This window comes from Nyctereutes procyonoides, unplaced genomic scaffold (genome assembly GCF_905146905.1).
Source record: "Nyctereutes procyonoides isolate TBG_1078 unplaced genomic scaffold, NYPRO_anot_genome, whole genome shotgun sequence".
Classification (NCBI taxonomy): domain Eukaryota; kingdom Metazoa; phylum Chordata; class Mammalia; order Carnivora; family Canidae; genus Nyctereutes; species Nyctereutes procyonoides.
In genome coordinates, this window is record NW_026575136.1 from 35,852,131 (window position 1) to 35,872,427 (window position 20,297).

The following is a 20,297-nucleotide window of genomic DNA, read 5'->3' on the forward strand; positions in this document are numbered from 1 at the left end:
CGAAGTCCTGGCAGGATGGTGTCAGAAAGAAGAGGAAAGGCAGAGTGGTGGTTGTAGCTGATAGGAGTAGCTAGCAGAAGGGAGGTCTAGACATCAGAAGTACCCACAGCCCTGAGGAAAAGCAGGCGAGGCCCGTTCTCAGAGCCTGGACTTCTAAGCGCAGGAGGGTTTCAAACCTGAGCCCCAGCAGCAACCCAGCCACCAGGCAGGCCACAGTCCCAGGGCAGCTTTTCAAGGCATGTCCTCCTAACAGAGCATTTCCTGGGATGTGGTTTTTTTTTTTTTCTCCTTTCTCCATTGGTGATTTATCGGCTGAACTTCCGGGAATATCTATTAAGAATTCCAGATATTTAATAATACTTTTCAAAGCACAATTCCTGCTAATAGATACCTTGGCACTCAGTAAATGAAGTAAGGCAACAACTGTTAGATCACCGGGATAATACAGACATACAAGCACAGTAATCAAATGGACATATATAAAAGCGGAGATGTATGGTGTCACTCGCTCTGTTTTGCCCTTTGGCAATTCAGCTCTGAGTTTCTTTCAGCCAGCAAATGAGGAATTAATTCAGTACTGTCATGCTGATTGTCTTGCGACTCCAAGAAAGAGTGGGACATTTTTGTTCAGAAAAATACTGAGGAATTCTAATAGTGAGCAGAGGTGGATGGAGGTAAAAGAGAAATTTCCATATTTCGGTGAATGTTATTCCAAGTTTCACGCACCTTCCTTTTTTTTTTTTTCCCTCTTAATGAAGCTGCTAATCAGATCACGTTGTATTCTGATTTTTGTATAAAACTGTCCTGTGTTGGTATTCATGGCATGTTGGCCATGTGCTCTGAAGGGCACCTGCCGGCATCCTGTCGTCTGCCGGGAGTGGGACCCAGGCCGGTGCATACCCTCATTTGTCTCGGTGGCCTGAGGTCTGTGCCTCCTGTTTGGGTGTTCTGTACATCCCCGCCCTTGTTACCCTCAACCGTCTGCTGCAGCTACAGCAGCTACCAGAGACCTAATTTCAGTCCTTAAGGTATGACTTTTTGGCCCTTCACACACTCCATCACCCTCTTCTTTCTTGCCTTGTGAGATCTCAGGTCTTGACTGTGTAGCTGTCCTGCCTCGCTCAGACTCTGCTTCAGTCATCAGTGCCCCTTGGGGCTCAGAACTCTGCTCCCCTCTCTGCCTGGGTGTTTTACCCCCCAGTTACCTGACACCTGGTATCCTGGTAACAGCCTGACATGCGGCCTCCAGCCAAGCCCCCTCATCCTCCTGGCCCCCAGCGTGTTGCTGGCAAGAATCAACTGGACACCTCTTCCTGATTCTCCCCCAAGAATCTAATTCTCAGCTTGATTTCTAAATTGAGAGCTGCTCTCAGTGAGCTGATGCTGGAATCCTTGACATTTTGTGCCTTCAAAAAATCAACGAGATTATTTTCATACATTTTTATAATTATGTTTGAAGTGTTTGCTTTGTTTTGAAATGACAAGGCAAGAAAGCACTTTTGTAAGCACTTATTTGCAAATAAATAATTTTGATCAAACGAATACAAGCTAAGGACCTTCTGAAAGTCAATTTGAGGTAAATTCATAGAATTCTTGTCATGGCAGTTTCTTCCTGTACTTATATTTTACTCTGAGTGTCTCTTAGCTCCCAGTCATTGAACACAGTCTACTGTGGGTGTAAGTTAGACAGCATATGACTGAGAACAGGAACACATTTCGATTCTAAATTGGCCAAAGCCTCCCACCCCCACCCTAGGGCAGCACTACACTGTGGCAACTCCTGTGGGGAATCAGTGTAATGTCCTGAGTACCCACTGTTAAGCTCACAGAGCAAGACTTAGGGTCTCAAGCTCTTCTGTTGCTATAGGGACACAATGTTGAAATACCTTTTTGATCGTTTTTTTTTTTTTTTTTTAAATAAAAATGGAAACAGTTACCCTGTTGCCATGAATGACCTGCATTCCCCATGGCACCTCAGCAAACCGCTGGAGTTTCAGGAAGCACCTGCCCAATTGAAGAGCATTTCCATTGACCTTACGTTAGTCCTCAAGACCTTGCCACCCAGAGAGGAAAAGAGGCAGGAGGACTCAGAGATGAGCTCAAAAGAAAAGTCTCTGGGGTTCAGAGACTGAAGCATCCAGAAAGAAGCCAGTGAGCTAGTTCACAGGAATGCCTTTAACCTTTGCCCCCTTTGCATTAGACCAAGAGCTCTGGTCCCATAAGTCTATGACCTGTGCTGAATCAGCATTCCTGCCCTCTCTTCCTTTGCACCCTGGGTAATCCCCAACCATAAAAGTGGACCCTTCCCCCACCCTGGGGATGAGGGCCCGGCTTGTCTCTGGCAACAGCCCTTCCCTCAGTCACCCACCACCCCACACGTCCTACTAGATGCCAGGAATCATATGGAGCCATCCAGGTGCCTTCTCACACTGTGTATGTTCTGGGGAGGAGACAGGGCTGAACAAAGCATGAACCCAGTGGTAAACACATAATGAATCAGTCATGGACGTGCTGGTTATGAGCAGGACATGGTGTAAGGAGACCTTGGGGGACTCCAGGAAATCAATTCTGCAAATCTGCCCCTTCCTTCTCGGTGTCTGAATGCCACAGCCGGGCATTTTCCAAGTCTCATCCACTGTGTTATTTCCTTGTTTAAACTCCCTCATTGGCCTCTGATCACTAGAGATATCCCAAGTTCAGAGCCCTGAGCCTCCTAGGACCGGGGGAGCCCTACCTACCTTTCACTCTGCTCCCCTGTCTTGCCTCCATGCTGAGACTGTAGCCAAGGCACACACTTGCTGGGTTTAGAACACACATAGAATGATGGGGGGAGGGGGTTCTCCACCTGTTTTCACTGCCTGACAAATTCCTGCTCATCTCCAAAGCCCTGGTCTTCTGTGAATGCTTCTTTCCTCATCCCCACCCTAGGCCAGGTGAGGAGTTCTTCTCTCTTTGAAGGTGTGGCTATCTGAATGTATGTTACCTGATTATGTTTTATTAAAATGATCTGTTATTGCCAATATCTTCAAATAATTTCTTAAAAATAGGCCATAATTCATACTTGCCTTGCTGATAAAAAGAATTAAATACAAGGAATTTAGTGTATTTGTTGAATACATAATAATTAAGAAGATAATCTGAAATACCGAGTTCTAGATGGCACATCTAGCAGATTTAAATAATATAAGAACGAAAACCTTAAGATATCCCTAGGGACTTCGAGAACAGTCTTATGGGATAAGTGAGAATTTACTAGGAAACTGTTTCTTCAGTAGTTTAGAATTCTATGGAAGGGTTTCTGCCTGCTTTTCTTTGCCTTCCTGTCTCGGCAAAATCCAGATAGTAAATAATCTTCCATCTTTCTTTGATGACTCAGCATCTTTCCTGGCTCAGATCTGTCACTGGGAAGGTGATTTCTCACAGAACAAAATTGTGTGGAAAGCGCACCAACCCTAGGACTCTCCAAGAATGTTTGGGATTGGTTTTAAATACCTGACATATTGTCTGTTGCCTGGTGCAGCATGTCGTGATGGACGAGTCAGGGCTACTTCTCCAACTCAGGCTTTCTGGCCCTGCCCAGGTGTGATCCCAGAAGCTCTGTTTCCATGTGACAACTGACTACTGCCAGCCCCTTCTGCCTTTGTGCCTTTGTGCCTTGAGGATCCCCCCAGGGGATCCCCCATCCCAGTGAGCAGCAGGGGACACATGGCAGGTCTTTTGGAACCTGAGTGGGTAGTCTGGTGGTGTGGCTGCTTGCTGCCTCTGGTCAGTTGATTAGACTGTGTCTGTCATTGCCGCGGGCTGATGCTCAGAGGCTTGTAATTCCTACCCTGGTGGGATGGATGGTCTTCAGGATTCCAGGGACCTGCACTGTGGCTCTTATGTGGATTTACCTCATTGTCTTGTATGCCCCAGGGTGCTCTAACAAAATGCTATAGTACCAATCGGTGACTTATAAACAGCAGAAAGGTCTTGCTCACAGTTCACCTGGCTGCAAGTCCAGAATCTGGGTGCCAGCACTGTGAGGGCCCTCTTCCAGGTTGCAGACTGCCGATTTCTCACTGTGGCCTCACATGGTGGGAAGAGGGAGCTAACTCTGTGCCCTTGTGTGAAAGCACTAATTCCATTCAGGGGCACTCCACCTTTACAACCTAATCACCTTCCAAAGGCCTTACCTCCTAATACCATCACTCGTCCCTTTGGAGATTAGGATTTCCACATAGGAATCTGGGAGGACCCAAACTTTCTGTACTTCACCCCCCAGTGCCTCCAACACCTCACCCTCTAATCAATCAGACACAGAGGCCAGGGCTACCTGTACCACTGTCTGTACCTATGACAGAGGGCCCCATGAACCCACTGCAAGCTGAATGGTAGCCAGAATTCCCTCTGCACTTGACCCACGTAAGCACCCTGTCCTATAGGGGAGATATGATGATACAGGATCCAGGGTCACTGTCAACTCACACCCCTAAGGTAATCCATTCCTCTTCCCCAGTCTCTAATGTAGGGTTCAGAACGTCTTGTCCACTGCTAGAGAGGCCCCGTGGATCTCTTGGAGGTGTCTTCAAGGCCTTCGGTCTCATGTTTTCCTTCTACATGGTGGTGTCAGGACCCCTGAGAGTACTGGCTGCCCCGTCTATCTTGTTAGGCATTGCTGTAGCCACATCTCTTAGTTGCCCAGTTCACGTACCACCAAATGTGTTCCCTTCCACTGGGACATCTTCCCAGCCTCCAAGTAGACCATCACCCTGTGCCGAGGACCATGTGGTACCTGCTTCCCAGGAGGTGCCCTGTCCTCCTGTAATGCAGTGAGCGGGCCCCAGGTCCTTGCCTTACTGCCTGCTTTCTCAGGCGGTGCTCAGAGGCTCAGGCCAAGTTTAGACACACAGGAGACTCTCGTGGAGACGGTGCCTGTGAGTGAAAAGGAGAAAAGGGAAAATGGGGGAGAGCCGCTGCACCCCTATGAAGGAAGGAGAGGGAGGAGGGAGACCGAGCAGTCAGGCTTGCAGACTGCAGTGCCAAGAACCAGGGTCACCTAGCAGAGAAGTCCCCACTGTCCCCCTGCCCAGAGGCATTCAGTCATTGCCCAGAGGCTTCTTAGGGAAGCGGGGGGGGGGGGGGCACCTATTACCTGTGCTTCCTGCAGCAGGGGGTCTGAGTGGTGCATTTCTACCCCCACCTCACTGCCTTTTTAAATAAACTGTAACCAATTATAGATTCTTTGGGTTTTATTCATCAAGACTTCACTGTCAGGTGATAAGATAATACAGTTGCGAACAGAAAAGAAGGTACAGAGAAGTGAGTGCTTGAAACTCAGGAGCCTGGACAGATTCAAATATCTGGTAACAGTGAAGCAAGTTCACAGTGGGTTTGCCCTAGAAAAACTAAGTAGCCAGAGGCATGGGGGTGTTGAGCAGGAGCCAGAGATGGGATCATGGAGCTAGAATGAACCCCAGTGCTCTGACAGGCTCTCACCCAGCATGTCCTGGCAAACTTGTTTGTCAGATTCCTGAAAATGTGTCAGTCACCAGGACTGTCTGTTTTGATAGGTTCATGAATATTCAGGTTTTCTGCTCCCAGCTTCAGTAGATCTAGAATCTGAATCTATGTGATTAGCAAGGATAATAGAGGCCCTGATTTGAGTCATCTTATCCCCCAAAAGCACCTCCCAGCCTCTCCTAATGGGCGCTCATTACTCCCATGTTGGGTTCATTTCTGAATCAGTGTTGAGGCCAAGCAGACTTCCCTGTAACCTCTGTTGCCCAACTCTTGCCTTCTAGGGCCATGTCAAATGGATCCCTTCACATTTCCTGTAAAGATAATCCTGAAGTATTTGAAGAATTTATGAGTTTTCAAGCCCCCAATTATTGTTGCTTCTCTTCTCTGTATTCATGCTTATCTGTTAATGTTTTCCTTAAAATGTGGAGCACAGACCTACACAGGACACCCTAAGTGCCATCTGACTAGTATGCCTTCTTTCTCTCCCCTTGCCTTTTGGACTCGGTACTTGTGTCGACCCAGCCGTGGCACCTGCATTGACCTTATAGGCAGCTGCAACTCGAAAGTTCTTCTCTCCCTTGCCTTGAGCATATTTTTTTCTTTAATCCTGACTGCAGGACTTTTATTGGTTTACATTAAATGTAATTTTGTTAAATGCAAAATATACTTCGAATAGTTTAATCATAGAAGATTGTTCTACATATCTAAAGGTATTAGTCACATTACATACCAGTTTCAGATTATCTGACCTGAACTGTGATACATTTTATTTAAAATATAATAAGGTCTAACATTCACTGAGCCCAAACTATGTGTAAGGTGCAGAGCTAAGCATTTTACATGGACTGAAGATAATCATTCATGTTATCCCCATTTTATAGGTTAGATTCTGAGATGTAAGGAGTTTAGGTAACTGTCTAGAACAATGAAAGACCCGAGTTCTTACAAACTAGGAAGTTAATTTGCTAAGTAAATGGATGCTAGCAGAAGACACAAGATTCCTTACATTATTACTTACAGCAGGAGCAGTAACCAAGGGGCAGTGTGTGTTCTGGTCCCCAGATCCCAACTCCCACAGGTGACATGAAGAAGCCCTATGGCACCTGTAAACAGCGGGAGAAGCATCTGGACTTCAGGAGCCCAGGTCTTTTATTATGAGCAGTGAGCTGGCCTGTCTCTCTCCCCAAAGGGATCCCTGTTTCTATCATACCGGACAGTAAATATATCTGCCCTTTGCTCTGGAAAAAGACACTATATCTGTCTCCCAAGGTTGTTTGCTCTAGAAACATCCCTAAAAAGAAGTAGAATAAAGGCAGTCAGTGCCTCTTGCTAAGATGTACAGAGAAACAGAGATCCATGGAGAAGTGTCTTCCAACAGTGCTTGTCCAGATCATAGTGAGGCATAACATCCAGGCATGCTGACTCCATGGCTCTGCTCTTCCTGTTTACTGGAAAGGATTTTAAAGATTGTCCCTTCCGCTCTATTCTCTACTAAACATTAGTGTGAGGAGAGGTTCTCACCCTCTTTTTAAAGCAGTATTTGTTAAGACCTACTATATGCCATGCATTAGAAATGCCATGGTGAATAATAGGGTCCCCACACTCTGGGGAGCTCTCAGTCTAGTAGAAAAGATGGGCATGCTTAGGGATGATTATAATTCAGTGTGTCAGAGCCGTATACTGAGAGCAGTTAGCGCGTCCACTTAATATCTCTGTAAAACCTGAAGTGACATTCAAATTAAAGAAATGTACAATTAAAAAATATGCTAAGTGCCTAATTTCCTGTGGATACGTTTTAATATAGTTGCCTTAGAACCTACGTATTTCTGTCATGTTTATTGAGAAACTATGTAATAGGTCATAAACGTGACAAATCACAAACATGTTCAGGTGTATTCTTCCCAAGAACACTTGGGAACCTGCAAATTCTAGTGGCCTTGCTGCTGACGTTCAGAGGGGGCATTTCTTCTTCTGGGTTTGCTTCCAAGTGAATTAGATCCTTGTCTTGCTGTACCACTTACTGCTCAGTTCTCAGGACTGGCAGTGGTGTGATTTTATTTCCCATCGTGTTACCTCTTAATGAAGAGGTAATCATCCCATCTAACTTGGGTAATCATCCCATCTAACGTGATAGCCACACCACCAGCCCTGTCTGTCCTGGGCTATCGTCTAGTTCAGGATAGGCGCAAGGCGAACACCTTTGCACAGGAGTGCGATGATGAGCAGAACGCAAACAGGAAAGTAAGCTGGTTAGAACACTATTAACTTTGCCTGTGCACGTGTGTATGTGTGTGCCACTGTACATAAATGTATGTGTGCTTATGTGTATGTAGTTTCCCAGAAAAGATGAAAATTTGACATTGAGTAAGCATATACATTTCTTTAATTTCAGAAAGTAGCTTTCAGCCTATTGTGCAGTGAACATGATTAAATTATCTGGTGCCGTTCATGGTACAGGGGTTGTGTGTTCATTCTTGGTCGGCTGCCTCCTTGAGTATCAAGATGAGGCATCTGTTGGTGCACAGACAGCAACCGAAGGAAGCGGGGCTCCCGCTCTGCTGCTTCTGCGTCCCCTGAAGCCCCACGGGGCCCAGGTCCTGGTTTTCTGTGATCTGGGCAAACAGTGACCCACCCACACACATTCTAAGCTCTTCCCTAAGCTTTGTTGGAGGTTATTTCCAGGGGTCAAACGACCGTGTATCCCTAGGAACACAGGGTATGGCTCGCTCAGTGGCACCGTGTTCCTTGCCGGGGTTCCTAGGTTTTCATCACATGGGATGTTTGGATTTGTAGGCCACTCAAGTCACCGTTCCCCATACGGAGCATTGTCGGGCATCCCTGCATGGCGCGTGCCCATGACCTGACCCCGTGGGAGGACCTGGCCCTCGGGCCCCCTCGCGGTCGTGCTGTGACCCCCATGCATGGCTGCAGACGGCCCCTCATGCCCTGGCCTGCATATGAGCCTGACCAGCCCAGAACCTCTCAGCCCTTACACATTTAGCAACCTGATGGTGACATTAGAGAGACTACTTTCAAGTTTGCACCCCCATGTGACCCATGTAGTCATGCACCATGCTGGGCACAGCTTGGTCCCCTGTTGCACCCTCTCACCGGTAGGTGCCGCAGATGTCCACTCCAGCACTTCCCACGGGGTGTGTGTCGCCCCTTAGATGTGACACACAGACACACAGACCCAGCAGCCACGTGTCCTGCCCGTTCTGGCTGCAGAAGTCACCCCTCAGATTTGTCATGTCCTGAAAGGATTCCCCTTGCACTCCCCTGCCCCTCAGATCCAGCAGGTGCGTGGAAGGTATGTGCCTCCATCTCCTACACCTCAGGTTTCATTCATGTGCTGCATTTTACTCAACATTTTAATTTGCAAGTTTGTTTTTATTCTGGCCATTTGAAAGCAGGGGTGCAGGCCTCATCATGTGTCTCTTGTTTGGTATCTTCTTAATCAGTTTTAAACTTTACTACCCAGGCATATAGATGTCCTGCAAGTTTAACAAAGGAGGTATTTAGGAAGATGTTCAAAACAAAGATCGTAGTAGCCACTGGTTAAAAAGAAAAGAAGTTTTCACTTTCCGCCTTAACCATGGCAGCGTCTGTACCCCAACCCCCAGCCCTGCCGCCCCCGCCACTTTGTCCTCGCATGCAGATAAGACAGGGGCCAGGCTAGCCTGAGACCATGGCCAGCCCCACAGGGGCTCCGCCTGAGTCGGTCAGGCTGTGCAGATCCACACACGGCCACTGCTCACTCCGACTTTTACAGGATGCATCGGACTGTTGTGAGTTGCCTCGGTTTACTCTGCTCGTCCTGGATGTCGCTGGATGTGAACACAGTGCTGGAGCATCCTCGGCACTTGTGGCTACACCCAGGTGACCGTGACCTCCAACACCATCTGAATGTCTTCACGTCCCAGACTCACGTGTTTGCTGTCTTTGGACCTCATCCTTGTGAGGCCATCCTTGTCTGGCCACCACATGAAGTTCAGGGTCCCCTCACCCACACAAGCCAGCTTCATAGAAAAATAGCAGTGATGTGCCCAGAACAGATGATTCATTTTAATATGTGGAGAAGATATTCGCATTGTTTGAAGTGTACACAAGCAGCTGCTGTCATTCGGCTATGAGCAGATGTTAGGCCTCCAAAAGCTTTGCTGATAATTAAAATACTAACAGTGAGCGTTTTGCCCCAGCTGCAGGTTCTGTTTACTGTAAATTTGATTTTAATGGTGCCTCGGTGCTGTTACTGAGGAGCGCTTTGCTTTTTACCTTCATACAGAAATGTCTGCAATGAAGACAAATGTCTGTTTCCTCTCATTTCCTCGGGAAAGATGTGACGATACTGTAATGTACGGGAAATCTGAACGTGCCTATGAAAATGAGTGCAATCTTTTTTATAGGGTTTGCCCAAAAAAAAAAAAGGAGACAAGTTTAATCTGCCTTGTTAGCCCCATAAGCCGGCCTTGCAAGAGGAACGCCCCACTAACAACATTGGCTGGCTCCTTATTTGCATAATTTTACCTTTTAAAATGTGTGTGATGTGCACAACTTTTGAAAAATAGGCCTTGTCTCCTAATATTGTGTTATCTATACTGGGAGTTTTATACGCCTGTCAGAGGACAGTAGGAAAAGATCGTCGGGCCCCCTAATTTCTTGATTCCGTAATGCGAGAAAGAATGTCAGTGCTAGTTTGAATGGAACAGAGGAGGCGGCCTCACAGCAGGCCCCGGGCTGCTGCTCACCGGGGGCTTCGAAGGAAGCTTCCAAAGCTGCAAGCCTGGCCTTCCACGACTCCAGTCTAGGCTCTGGGCTCCTCGGATGCGTTCATTGGTACCCACTGAGACTGGGACAGACCTGGCGCAGAGAGTGGGGTGAGGGCTGGGGCCTCCCCCTCACTTTGCTCCTGATGCCACTTAAGACATTTGAGCACTTTCTTCTAGCAAATCAACTGGCGATTTTTAAGAAGCGTTCTTCATGGGTAAACGACAAGATCAGAGCACTTTACCATTTAACTTTAAAACCCCATCTCATCACCCTTGTGAAGCATGATGACACCATCTCTGTCACAGGAGTCCGGTTTCCAAAGTTCTGTGGCAGTTGCCGGTCATCTGTCAGCAATGCCTGCCGGCCTCTACCTCAGCCAGGAAACGGTTAACCACACCCTCCCCTTGACATTCCTCCCAAAAAGCCTGTCAGGATAACCTTAAAGCATCGCTCTTATCTTCTTGCCTAAGATTTGTGTGCATGGCTCCCATTAGATCTTCATGCATGGAAATGATGATATATACCTAGGAGTCTGATATAATACAAAATTTCTTAGGGTTTGTGACTTTAAAGGTAAAATATTGTCTTTTATTCTTTGTCACTCTTCAGTGCCCGTGGAAATATCTAGGCCCATGGAGACTGTTCATGGTAAAGCTAGAAACCTGGCCAGTCATGTATTTCTAACTTGAGATAAAATTTATTCTTAGTTTTTTCTGAATATCTTAGAATTTCTTTCAGGGGTCATATCCGATTATCTTTGATCACTACCAATCATAAATGTAGTACTAATGATAATTGAGAAAAAAGGACTAAAACTTTTGTCATCTAAATCTGTGTCCTGACTAATACTATAAGTATTCCTTCGGTAAAAATTGCACAGTGTATCTTATAAAATTGTATATTTAAACTTATGCAGAAGGGTCTGTCAGAAATGATGCAGACTTCAGTTAATTTTTCATAGAAAAACATTTTCTTCCTCTCTTCTTATATAACAGTGGCCTTCAGGAAATTGAGGACAGGGTGACAGCTATTACTGTAAACTCTAACATCTCTCTTTACACTTTTTTTTTTTTTGGTACAAAGCAGATGTTTACCAAAATGCCTTGTAATTATTATGTTGCACTGTAAATACTATCCTTAGGCTAGTTCATAGCAGAATGACCAGACAGGTCTGTGCTCTGAAATAAATCTCACCAGTACAGCTACCATTGTTAACCAGCACCTGAGACTAGAAATCATTTTAATTCTGTATCTCCAGTTACCTAAATATTTCTGATCTGTGTGTGAATTTTATTCACACTGACCAGAACACATTTCTAACCCTTGAAAATAATAGTCATAAGGTACTGACCATCCTCTGTTCTCTCAAAAAAAGAAAAAAAAATTTTTTTTGATGGCAAAATTGTCATTTTGGAATGAGGTCATAGGACAGAGAGGTTGCTCTCACATGCTACAGTTCTTAACCGGGTTGGATTCTTTCTTAAATCCCTGGAATAGAGTTTTCCTTCAGGGATGTCAGGTGGTACAGAGCATTTGGCCCAGGAAGCTCTCCCTAATTTGTGCTGTGTTCACACAGAAAGCCCTCACTTCTTCCAAACCCGGTTTCAGTGGGCGCTCTCTTAGGGGCATCCTGCAGCAAGACCTGTAATTATTATTGTCCAAAGAATGACTATACCATAGAGCAATTATTGCTATTGCTTTGACTGGCTGTGCTATTGTAGGAATAATTTATCCCCTGCCTCGAAATTTCTACAAGGTTATATTGCATTGAATTTTAATTTGTCATTTTTTCTGCTCTCACTTGAAAAACTTATAAGCTTTTGTGACATTAAAATATGGTTCTAATTTATTAGCATAATCTGTTAATATTGTTTCATTTTAATAGACATTAAGTATGATTTCTTAACGTTCTTGTTAAAATTACATCTTAAAATTGAAGTCAAGAAAAATTATATGTGGCTTAAGAATCACAGTGTCATGTGTGCCCCAAATTTTTATATGAAAAGTATTACTTTTTTTAATCGCGTCATATTTGAGGTGCTTTAACAATGACAATGAGCCAGCCTCGCATTTTCAGGCTCAGGGCCCTTCCAGAACACCAGATCTCAAGCACACGTAGCAGGAGTGCCTCTTTGTCGGCTGGGTGGAATGCTCCCCGATTCCTGACCCCTTTAAGATAGTCCATTAGATCTTTAAAAAAAAAAAAAGAAAGAAAGAAAGAAATAACAATATAGATAAAACACAGAATCTGACCTAACCAGACACTGTATAAGCATGTAGTACACTTTCAGGAGAAGCTTCGAGATTTAAAATAAATGCAGCTGATCGCCACGCGAATTTCAGCACAAGCTTCCCCACGCACTAGGCATCCAGCCCCACACAAGCCTTTTTAATGCTGTCTTTATCTGCTACGCGATGCATGAAATCTACTTTCAGTTTTAGAACTGCAGGCAACCTTTGACCCCTTTCGTGGAGACACAATGTGACCTTTCCATTGTCATCGGCTTTCATTCTCCTGAAAATTCTATGAATTTTTATTACAAGTTTTTTTTTTTTTTAAGCCACACTGAGGCTTCAACAAATTACTTGACGCAGATGAGATGAAGTTGTTGAAGTGGCGTTAGATAAGTTTTACAGCCAGCATGGGTGCCGCCGTGGAGTCCAGGCCTGTGTCCTGCAATGTCATACGCCAGTAACTGCTGAGACTACTATTGGATAAATACATCATTTTATGGAACATTGATTGTTCTATAAACCCAATGGAGTATTATGCTCTATGATCAAACCATTTAGATTGTGTGTAGAGCACAGAAAATGCCATATTCAGGATGGTACTAAAAGTGCCATTTGTGTATTTTATGGATGTCATTACAGGGGAAACTTCTCTCTGTAGGCCCTGTTTACTGCAAAATTTTTTAGTCTGTAATGACATTTTTCATTCACAACGTATGCCTTCAAGAGAGGGGGCCCTTGTTTTATTTGTTTCATTCGAGTTTACTGCACAAATTCTGTACATTTTAATTAAATGTAAGCTTAACAAAAGCATAAGGTATTTATTCTGTGAGAAAGAGCAATGACAGTAACAAAAGAATAACACACACACAGAAAGGAAGCAGTCAGGTGCTAAACCCTATTTGCAGCTTCCCAGAAGCCCCCAGACAGCCAAACAGAGCCATCAGCACGGTTCGGCACGGTTTGGGGGAGTGTGAGTCTCGACATCTTAACCCCTCCACCGCTGCACGACAGTTCGTGGTTTTCAACTCCAAAGATGCCCTCCTCAAGAAGAGACTGGATCTCCTAATGACCTCCGGGGGAAGGGAGCCTAATTCGGAATCATTTCCCAGAAAACAAACCCTCCACTCCCTGAAAAGCCCTTCTCATTTCAACCAAGTTGTAGACTTTCAATGCGTTTAGCTATGAGAAGGGCGTATAATATCTCTGTATTCCCGAAGGCAAACAGGCAGTAAGTTGGGATTTTTCAGAAACAGGCAGGAGGCTGCATTTTAACCTATTTGCCCCTTCTGCACAGAGCAATTTATGGTCCTCTTACAAACAGGTCCAAAAAGGCTGAATCAGATGCACGGTTTGATTAGCTACTATTACCACACCAGAACCCGATGTTGTCTTTGAAAGATACAAAGCACAGTGCAAATATTATGTTGGGCGGCCGTGCTCCATTAAAGATTTGTGTACTTTGGGCCTCATAATGGTGACTAAGCAGGTAAGGATAAGCCTGTACAAAGTTCCTGTTTTCCAAATACTGAATCCATTTGGCCATTTGCATTGGTGAGCTTTACGGTTCATATTTACTAGAAAGAGCTCAGAAATTGAAGTTGATGTGCCCAGTAAATTCTTGGTCATAGCCCAGTTAGAATGCAAAGTTACAGTAGAGATTCACATTAGTTTAAATGACACTTGAACTTCTGCATAGCTCCACATTAATTCATTATGGGCGAAATGGAGGAATCTTCAGTGGGTGAATCTTTTTCAATCTGATTGAGGCTGTTACATTTTATAGGTGCTATTTTTCAAAGCAGTACTGACAGCACTCGAAGTTATTAAATTGCTGAATCAAAAGATGGACCTGCACTCGCATTTATGAACTGTGATGGAGTAGCGGGGCTCGCGCCGAACTGCGGCGAAGATGTTGGCAGTGTCAGGCTTTATCACATGCCGCCGTGACAGTAGTGTTTACCCTTGTAGTTCACTTTAATGGTCTGGAAGTGGCTTAACCCACCTCTGGATTCAAATAAATCCAGCAAGTAGTTCAGAATAGCATCATTATCAGTGCTGCAAGGGATTCAGAGGATAATTCTACCCCTGAGAGACTTTGCGTCCAGTTGCAGACTGAGGAAGGGCCTGCAGCTCGTAGGCTTGCTCTCGGAGGCCATCAGAGCCCCAGAGACCTGGTGGGGCTCCCACCTGCTGTCCTTTCACCTGCTTCTGACATCGAGGCAGGATCCTCTTCTGTGGTTAATTGGGGCTGATCTGAAGGCTGCCTTCTTTATTTCTGTGTCTGTATTTCTTCATTTCTCCCACCGCCCGCCCCCCCCCCACCCAAACTCTAAATTAGAGAAAATGACCTTGGAGTTAAGAGAATAGATGGAACCGAGCACATCAAGCGCAGGGTGTGATGATGACAACATGCAGAGGTAGACGGGATCAAGCTCAGGGTGACGAAGGCAGGTGGACCGATTCTATCCCGGAGAGAGAAGCGGAGGGTCAGGGAACAGTTGCAGGCACAGCAGAGGAAGACACAAGCAGGTCCAGTATGTTGGGCCCTGAGCCCCCAGGTCCCGGTACACGGCACTGAGCAGGTGTAAACATGGGTGTGCACAGAGGTGTGGACAGGGGGGCTCTGTGGAACGGCCTGGCCTCACCTGGCCTGCTGCTGCCGACGTCTTTGAAGAGAGAGATTTTAGGGAGATTGCAAATTCAGAAGCTAAACTGGGAGATGAGGCCGAAGGATAGAACAGGATTTGGCCCTTCTCCTGAGGACCTGTGCGGTTAACCTCCTCTGGTGCTTTCACCTTCCCCAGGGTGAGCTTTTCTCTCACAAAACAGACGGGAGGGAGGAAGGGGCATCCCAGCAGGCACATCCCTGAGCAGGACAGGTTACATGCACTGGGTTGATCCCCAGAAACTCGCATAGGCTCATAGAACCTTTGGAAAGTCTTCAGAGCACCTGGAGGTAGGAGTCCCCAGAATGGAAACCCACCGATGGCCCTGTGACCCCCAGCCCCTAGCACCGTGTGGCAGGCCTTCAGGAGCTGCTTGCTCACGGAGCCATGAGAAGGAGCAAGCTTTCATGCTCCCGGCTTGGTGTCCTCTTTCCTTGGAGGGTAAACGAGACCCACGGAGCTACACTGCAGTGAGGCAAGTCATTGAGCTGGAATCATTGCCGCTTTGGACTGTCCCCCGAGCCAATTCAGTTGTCCTTTACAATGTGAGAGCCTGGCCAGGCCTGGCCCTTCCAATCAGCGCCCCCACCCCCCACCCCACCCCCAGTCAGGGTGTTCCATAATCCCTGCAGGACCCAAAGGGAGCAGGAGGTGCTGCTACTGGAGCTCGTCCTACTTGATGCCATGCATCTTCTCCTGACCCAGGAGTCAGTGATCCCATCAACTTCCTAAGAGTCACACCATAGAGAGGCGTCTGAGGAAGGACAATGTTAACTAGTCCTCATAGGTGTTTAAGAAGATGGATTACCTGTACCCTTTCTTTCCTTACTGGGAGCCAGAGCCTCAGAGGCCCGAAGAACATGGTGGCAAAAAACTGATCCCATGAACTTGATGTGCGGTGAGCTTCATTCCAGTTACTTCCATGCACACACCGGCAGCTGCCACAGGGAGACCCTTCGCTCCCTCTGCCTCTTGCATTAAGGGGGTGCTGTGGTCGGCCTTCCCCTGACCTCTGAGTGTTGAATGTGCAGGCACAGAACAGCAAAGCTTCATGGCAGTGTAGGTGGAATGGGCCAGGAGCTTGCACTGTTAGATCTTAGTGAGATTCCGAATCTAGGACCATTGCCCACGGTATGGGTGTGAGCCTGGTGTGTCCTCTTGGCAAATATGATTTGACAGCTTGTATGGCTCCTGCTTGAGATTCTGAACCCGCTGGAGGCGGGCCTTGTCTGGGGTCTGTGAGGTCCCCCAACACAGTAAGCAAACTCATTTTGTTTTTAAGAGATCGAACGATACATAATCTTATCATTGTCTTTCCCTTGCTAAGGATAAAATGTGCTTTGTTAAAAATGACCTACATTAAAGAGAGTAAAGTGGGATATTTCAAGACTGTGGTGGCCACTGAGACTCAGAAATACTCCTGCAGATCAGTGATAGGTCATTCTCTTCCTTTGGGGGGAAGGAGGCAATAGTAAGAACACTGATGGAAAATCAGGGATTTAAAGACGAAAATAGGAACTGTGTTTAAAGAGTCCGTCTCTTTTGATGGAAATAAAGATTACAGTTCTCAGTGATACTTCTCCCCATCAAGTTATTACGTGAGCATTCGCCTGTGTCTCAGATGGTGCAGGGGAGATGGGTGAGCATGTGCTCGTCCTGTGTCCTCCTCACACCTGTTCATAAACTTACAGGAAGATCCTGCTACTGTCCTCTGATCTTCCCTTCCCACCAGTGACTGAATGTCGTGTTGGAAATGACAGTGACTAAGGGAGTAGCCACACTCCTTCCCGCTGGCTGCTGGGAGTGGTCGCGGGACCCTCAAACTGGGAGGACGGGAACGGCCAGTTCACTATCACCTGTGTGCCCCTGAGCCGGTGGCTGAGCCCCAAGTCCCCGTAATCGGCCACCCCAGAGTGTGGCTCCCGTAGCGCTTCTGCTGAGGGTTTAGAGCTTCTACGAAGAGTTGTCTTGCTTGTAAGCCTGAAGGTCGTTTTCTGGGCTCTAACTGGTCCCTGTCTCCCATAGGCATCGTGTCCAAGTCCTATGAATGCCGTTTGAAGGGCCAAGGAGCCACGTTCGTGGAGACGGACAGCCCATTCACGGCGGCTGCACTGGCAGAGGCATCCCCCGTCAAGGAGAGGCCCCTGAGGAGCGGCAGGCGGCAGGCGGCGGCACCCGAGCAGGTCCAGCAGGTCATCATCATCCAGGGCTATGACGGGGAGTTCGCCCTGGATGCCTCGGTGGAGGAGACGGCCGCTGCCACGCTGCAGACACTGGCGCTGGCTGGCCAGGTGGCCCGGGTGGTACACATCACGGAAGACGGGCAGGTCATCACCACGGCTCAGAGCGGTGCCCATGTGGGCGGTGTGGCCCCCGGGCCGGTCTTGCCCGAGCAGGTGGTGGTCGTGGGGGGCCCGGTGGACGGCCACGCTGGGGATGAGCCCCTGAGCCCAGGCAGCACCGTGATCCAACAGGTGACCAAGCAGGAGCTCCTGGACCTCGCTGAGGCTGGCGTCCCTCCGCCCGACGCGGCCTCGGCCCTAGACGCCCTGCTGTGCGCGGTCACTGAGCTGGGGGGCGCAGATGGCCGGGCAGGGCCCGATGACAAGGGCAGTCCCAGCCCCGAGGATGCGCTGGGCCGGCTGCCGGGTCAGGAGGTGCCGGCTGCCACCGCCGCACAGCCCGGGGCCCCTGAGCCCCACGTGTTCCCTGACCCCCGGGAGGCCGCGGTGGCAGAGGCCATGGGGGCGCTGCCCCGGGCGCTGGGGCCCTCGGGCGCCCCACAGGAGCGAGCGCAGCTGGCCTTCAAGAAGGTGGTCCAGGGCGTGCTGCAGTTTGCTGTGTGCGACCCAGCGGCGGCTGGGCAACTCATGAAGGAGGGTGTGACACAGGTGATCGTGAATGAGGAGGGCACCGTGCACATGCTGGCCCGGGAGGGCTCCCAGATCATCATGCGGGAGGCTGAGGCCCACGGGCAGCACGTGGGGCTGGCCGAGCCTGACGGGGAGATCTCGCAGATCATCGTCACCGAGGAGCTGGTCCAGGCCATGGTGCAGGAGTCGGCAGGCGGCTTTCCCGAAGGCGCCACTCACTACATCGTGACCGAGCTGCCCCCGGGCGTGCAGGACGACGCGGGCCTCTATTCGCACACCGTCATCGAGGCGGCTGACTCTCAGGAGCTTCTGCAGGCCGGGGCTGCTCTCGGTGCCGAGGCCATGGTCCCGAATGGCACGGAACAGTTGACGAGCATGGTCATCTACACCCAGGAGGGCTCCCCGGCTGCCACTGTCATTCAGAGCCAAAGAGAGAGTAACGAGCTCCGGGAAGCCTGAGCGCAGACCTTCACACCTGGCACAGGGTGGACATGTGTGGACGTGGGCAGCCAGGGTTGGCGTGGGTCCGGCCTTCCTGGGGTGGCCGGTGCAGAGGCCTCAGGGCAGTGGTGCGGCCCCCCAGAGGGATCAGGTCCACACAGACTGTGCACCGGTCCCATGTCCGGGGGGTGGAGGGCACCTCCGCCAGCAGCCCCCTCCCCCAAGTCCCAGCCACCAGGAAGGCCAGGCGGTGCCGCTGGGCCTGAGCCCTGTGCCAGCTGCACCTGTTTCCTGTTTAGTTCTTTTGTGACTGGTCTTTTCCCTCCATCCATCCCTGTGCCGAGGAGAAGCCACATTGTTTCTGTTTCCGGCCCCCAAACCCGCCCACCCACCCCCAGCAAACGTTTTCCCATTTGGGTTATCAAAGGATTGTGCCTGGCGGTGGAGAAGTCAGAACAGTGTATCTTGTGGCCTGAGACATGCCCATTCGTGCAGCCCAGCATGTAGCCATTTTAACATTTTATTCAATATTTGGTTAAAAATTGCAGCTACAAGTCTTGACGGTCTTGAGCAGTCCACCCTTGTTCATTTTCTGAGATCATAGGATCACAGTGTCCCCAGACCAAAGGAAGACCTGCCAGTTCATGTCTCGCATCAGTTTCCTGTCCCCAGACGCGGTGGGGGTGTCCCTAGCTCTGGTTGCACTCTGCTTCAAAGACACCCTCTCAAGCCTACCGCTGAGAAAAGCCTTGACGTTTCTATTGGATTAAAATACACGTTGGTTAAGACAACCCAGTGCTTCTAATTCTGACTTCGTTTCATACAATAAAGTCTATATATGAAATGTGCACTCTGGAAAATAGTGTTCATACCAATATATTGCTTTTATAACAAATGTTTCTTCATATTGATACCATTTTTCCGAGATTTATTTGTGACTTATGTCCGTGGAAAGGAGCTGACATTAAACATTAATACCAGAAAGCTGCGCCCCTGCAGCCCCAGCCCTGCCCAGTATCATCTGTGTTTAGTTGTGGGTTCGCTGCAAATGTGGAATGCAAGTGTGTGTTCTAGTAACTCACTTCTTGATTTGATTGCTCTTCATCCTTTTCCAAAAGTGTAAAAACACTTCCCTCCCCCAAATGCAAAAGGTTCTTGTTCTATTTTTTTTCTTTGAAATAAAATTATAGCATTGAAAGAGAAGGATGTCCTCTTCTGTCCAGCAGCCTGCCGGCGGGCAGCTCCCAACCCCAGAAAGCGAGTGCCATGTCCCACGTCCTCCCCTCCCGCTCTGGCCTCGAGGGCGCTGGGCCACGTGGGCACCTCCAGAGGCCTCTCGCCGTCCTCGAAGGGTTTAGCACGTGGCCCAGGCAAACAGTGGCGACAGTGGCATATTCCATCACAGTTACAGGACCTAAACATTGGAAGGAGCAGACACACGAGCAAAGAGGAAGAGAAAATAGTCCCTTTTTAAAAGTTTACACTAATGAGCCATCTAAGATCCCCTCCCGAGAGCAGGGGTGGGAGGGCACCAGCTGTGAAGGGGAGCCCGGCCCTTCTCGAAGCCTCGCCCTCGTCATGGCTTGGTGTCTGGCCGTCCCAGGACCACCCCCCCTTGACACAAGCTGTCCCTCGCCCCCGACCCCCCAAAAAATGGAAGGTAAAATTTCAAGTTTGACACTGAGATTCATAATTAGCTGAGTATAACTTGCTCATGTTTCTTAAAAATGGCAGGGCAGTTCACTTCTCTTTAAACAACTTGTCTTCAGCAAACAGTGACAGGATCAACTCCTGTTTGTTATCAGGATAA

General features: G+C 48.2%; 1 protein-coding gene across 1 annotated transcript in view; it reads left to right on the top strand.

Annotated features, from left to right (window-relative positions):
* LOC129495406 (zinc finger protein 407-like) overlaps positions 1-19,917 on the top strand; it is a 448,575-nt gene extending 428,658 nt beyond the window's left edge. The window contains exon 9 of the mRNA XM_055302876.1: positions 17,199-19,917. Coding sequence (XP_055158851.1) covers positions 17,199-18,505 — 1,307 coding nt within the window. The 3' untranslated portion in view covers positions 18,506-19,917. The remainder of the gene's footprint in view (positions 1-17,198) is intronic.
* Positions 19,918-20,297: the final 380 nt, after the last annotated feature.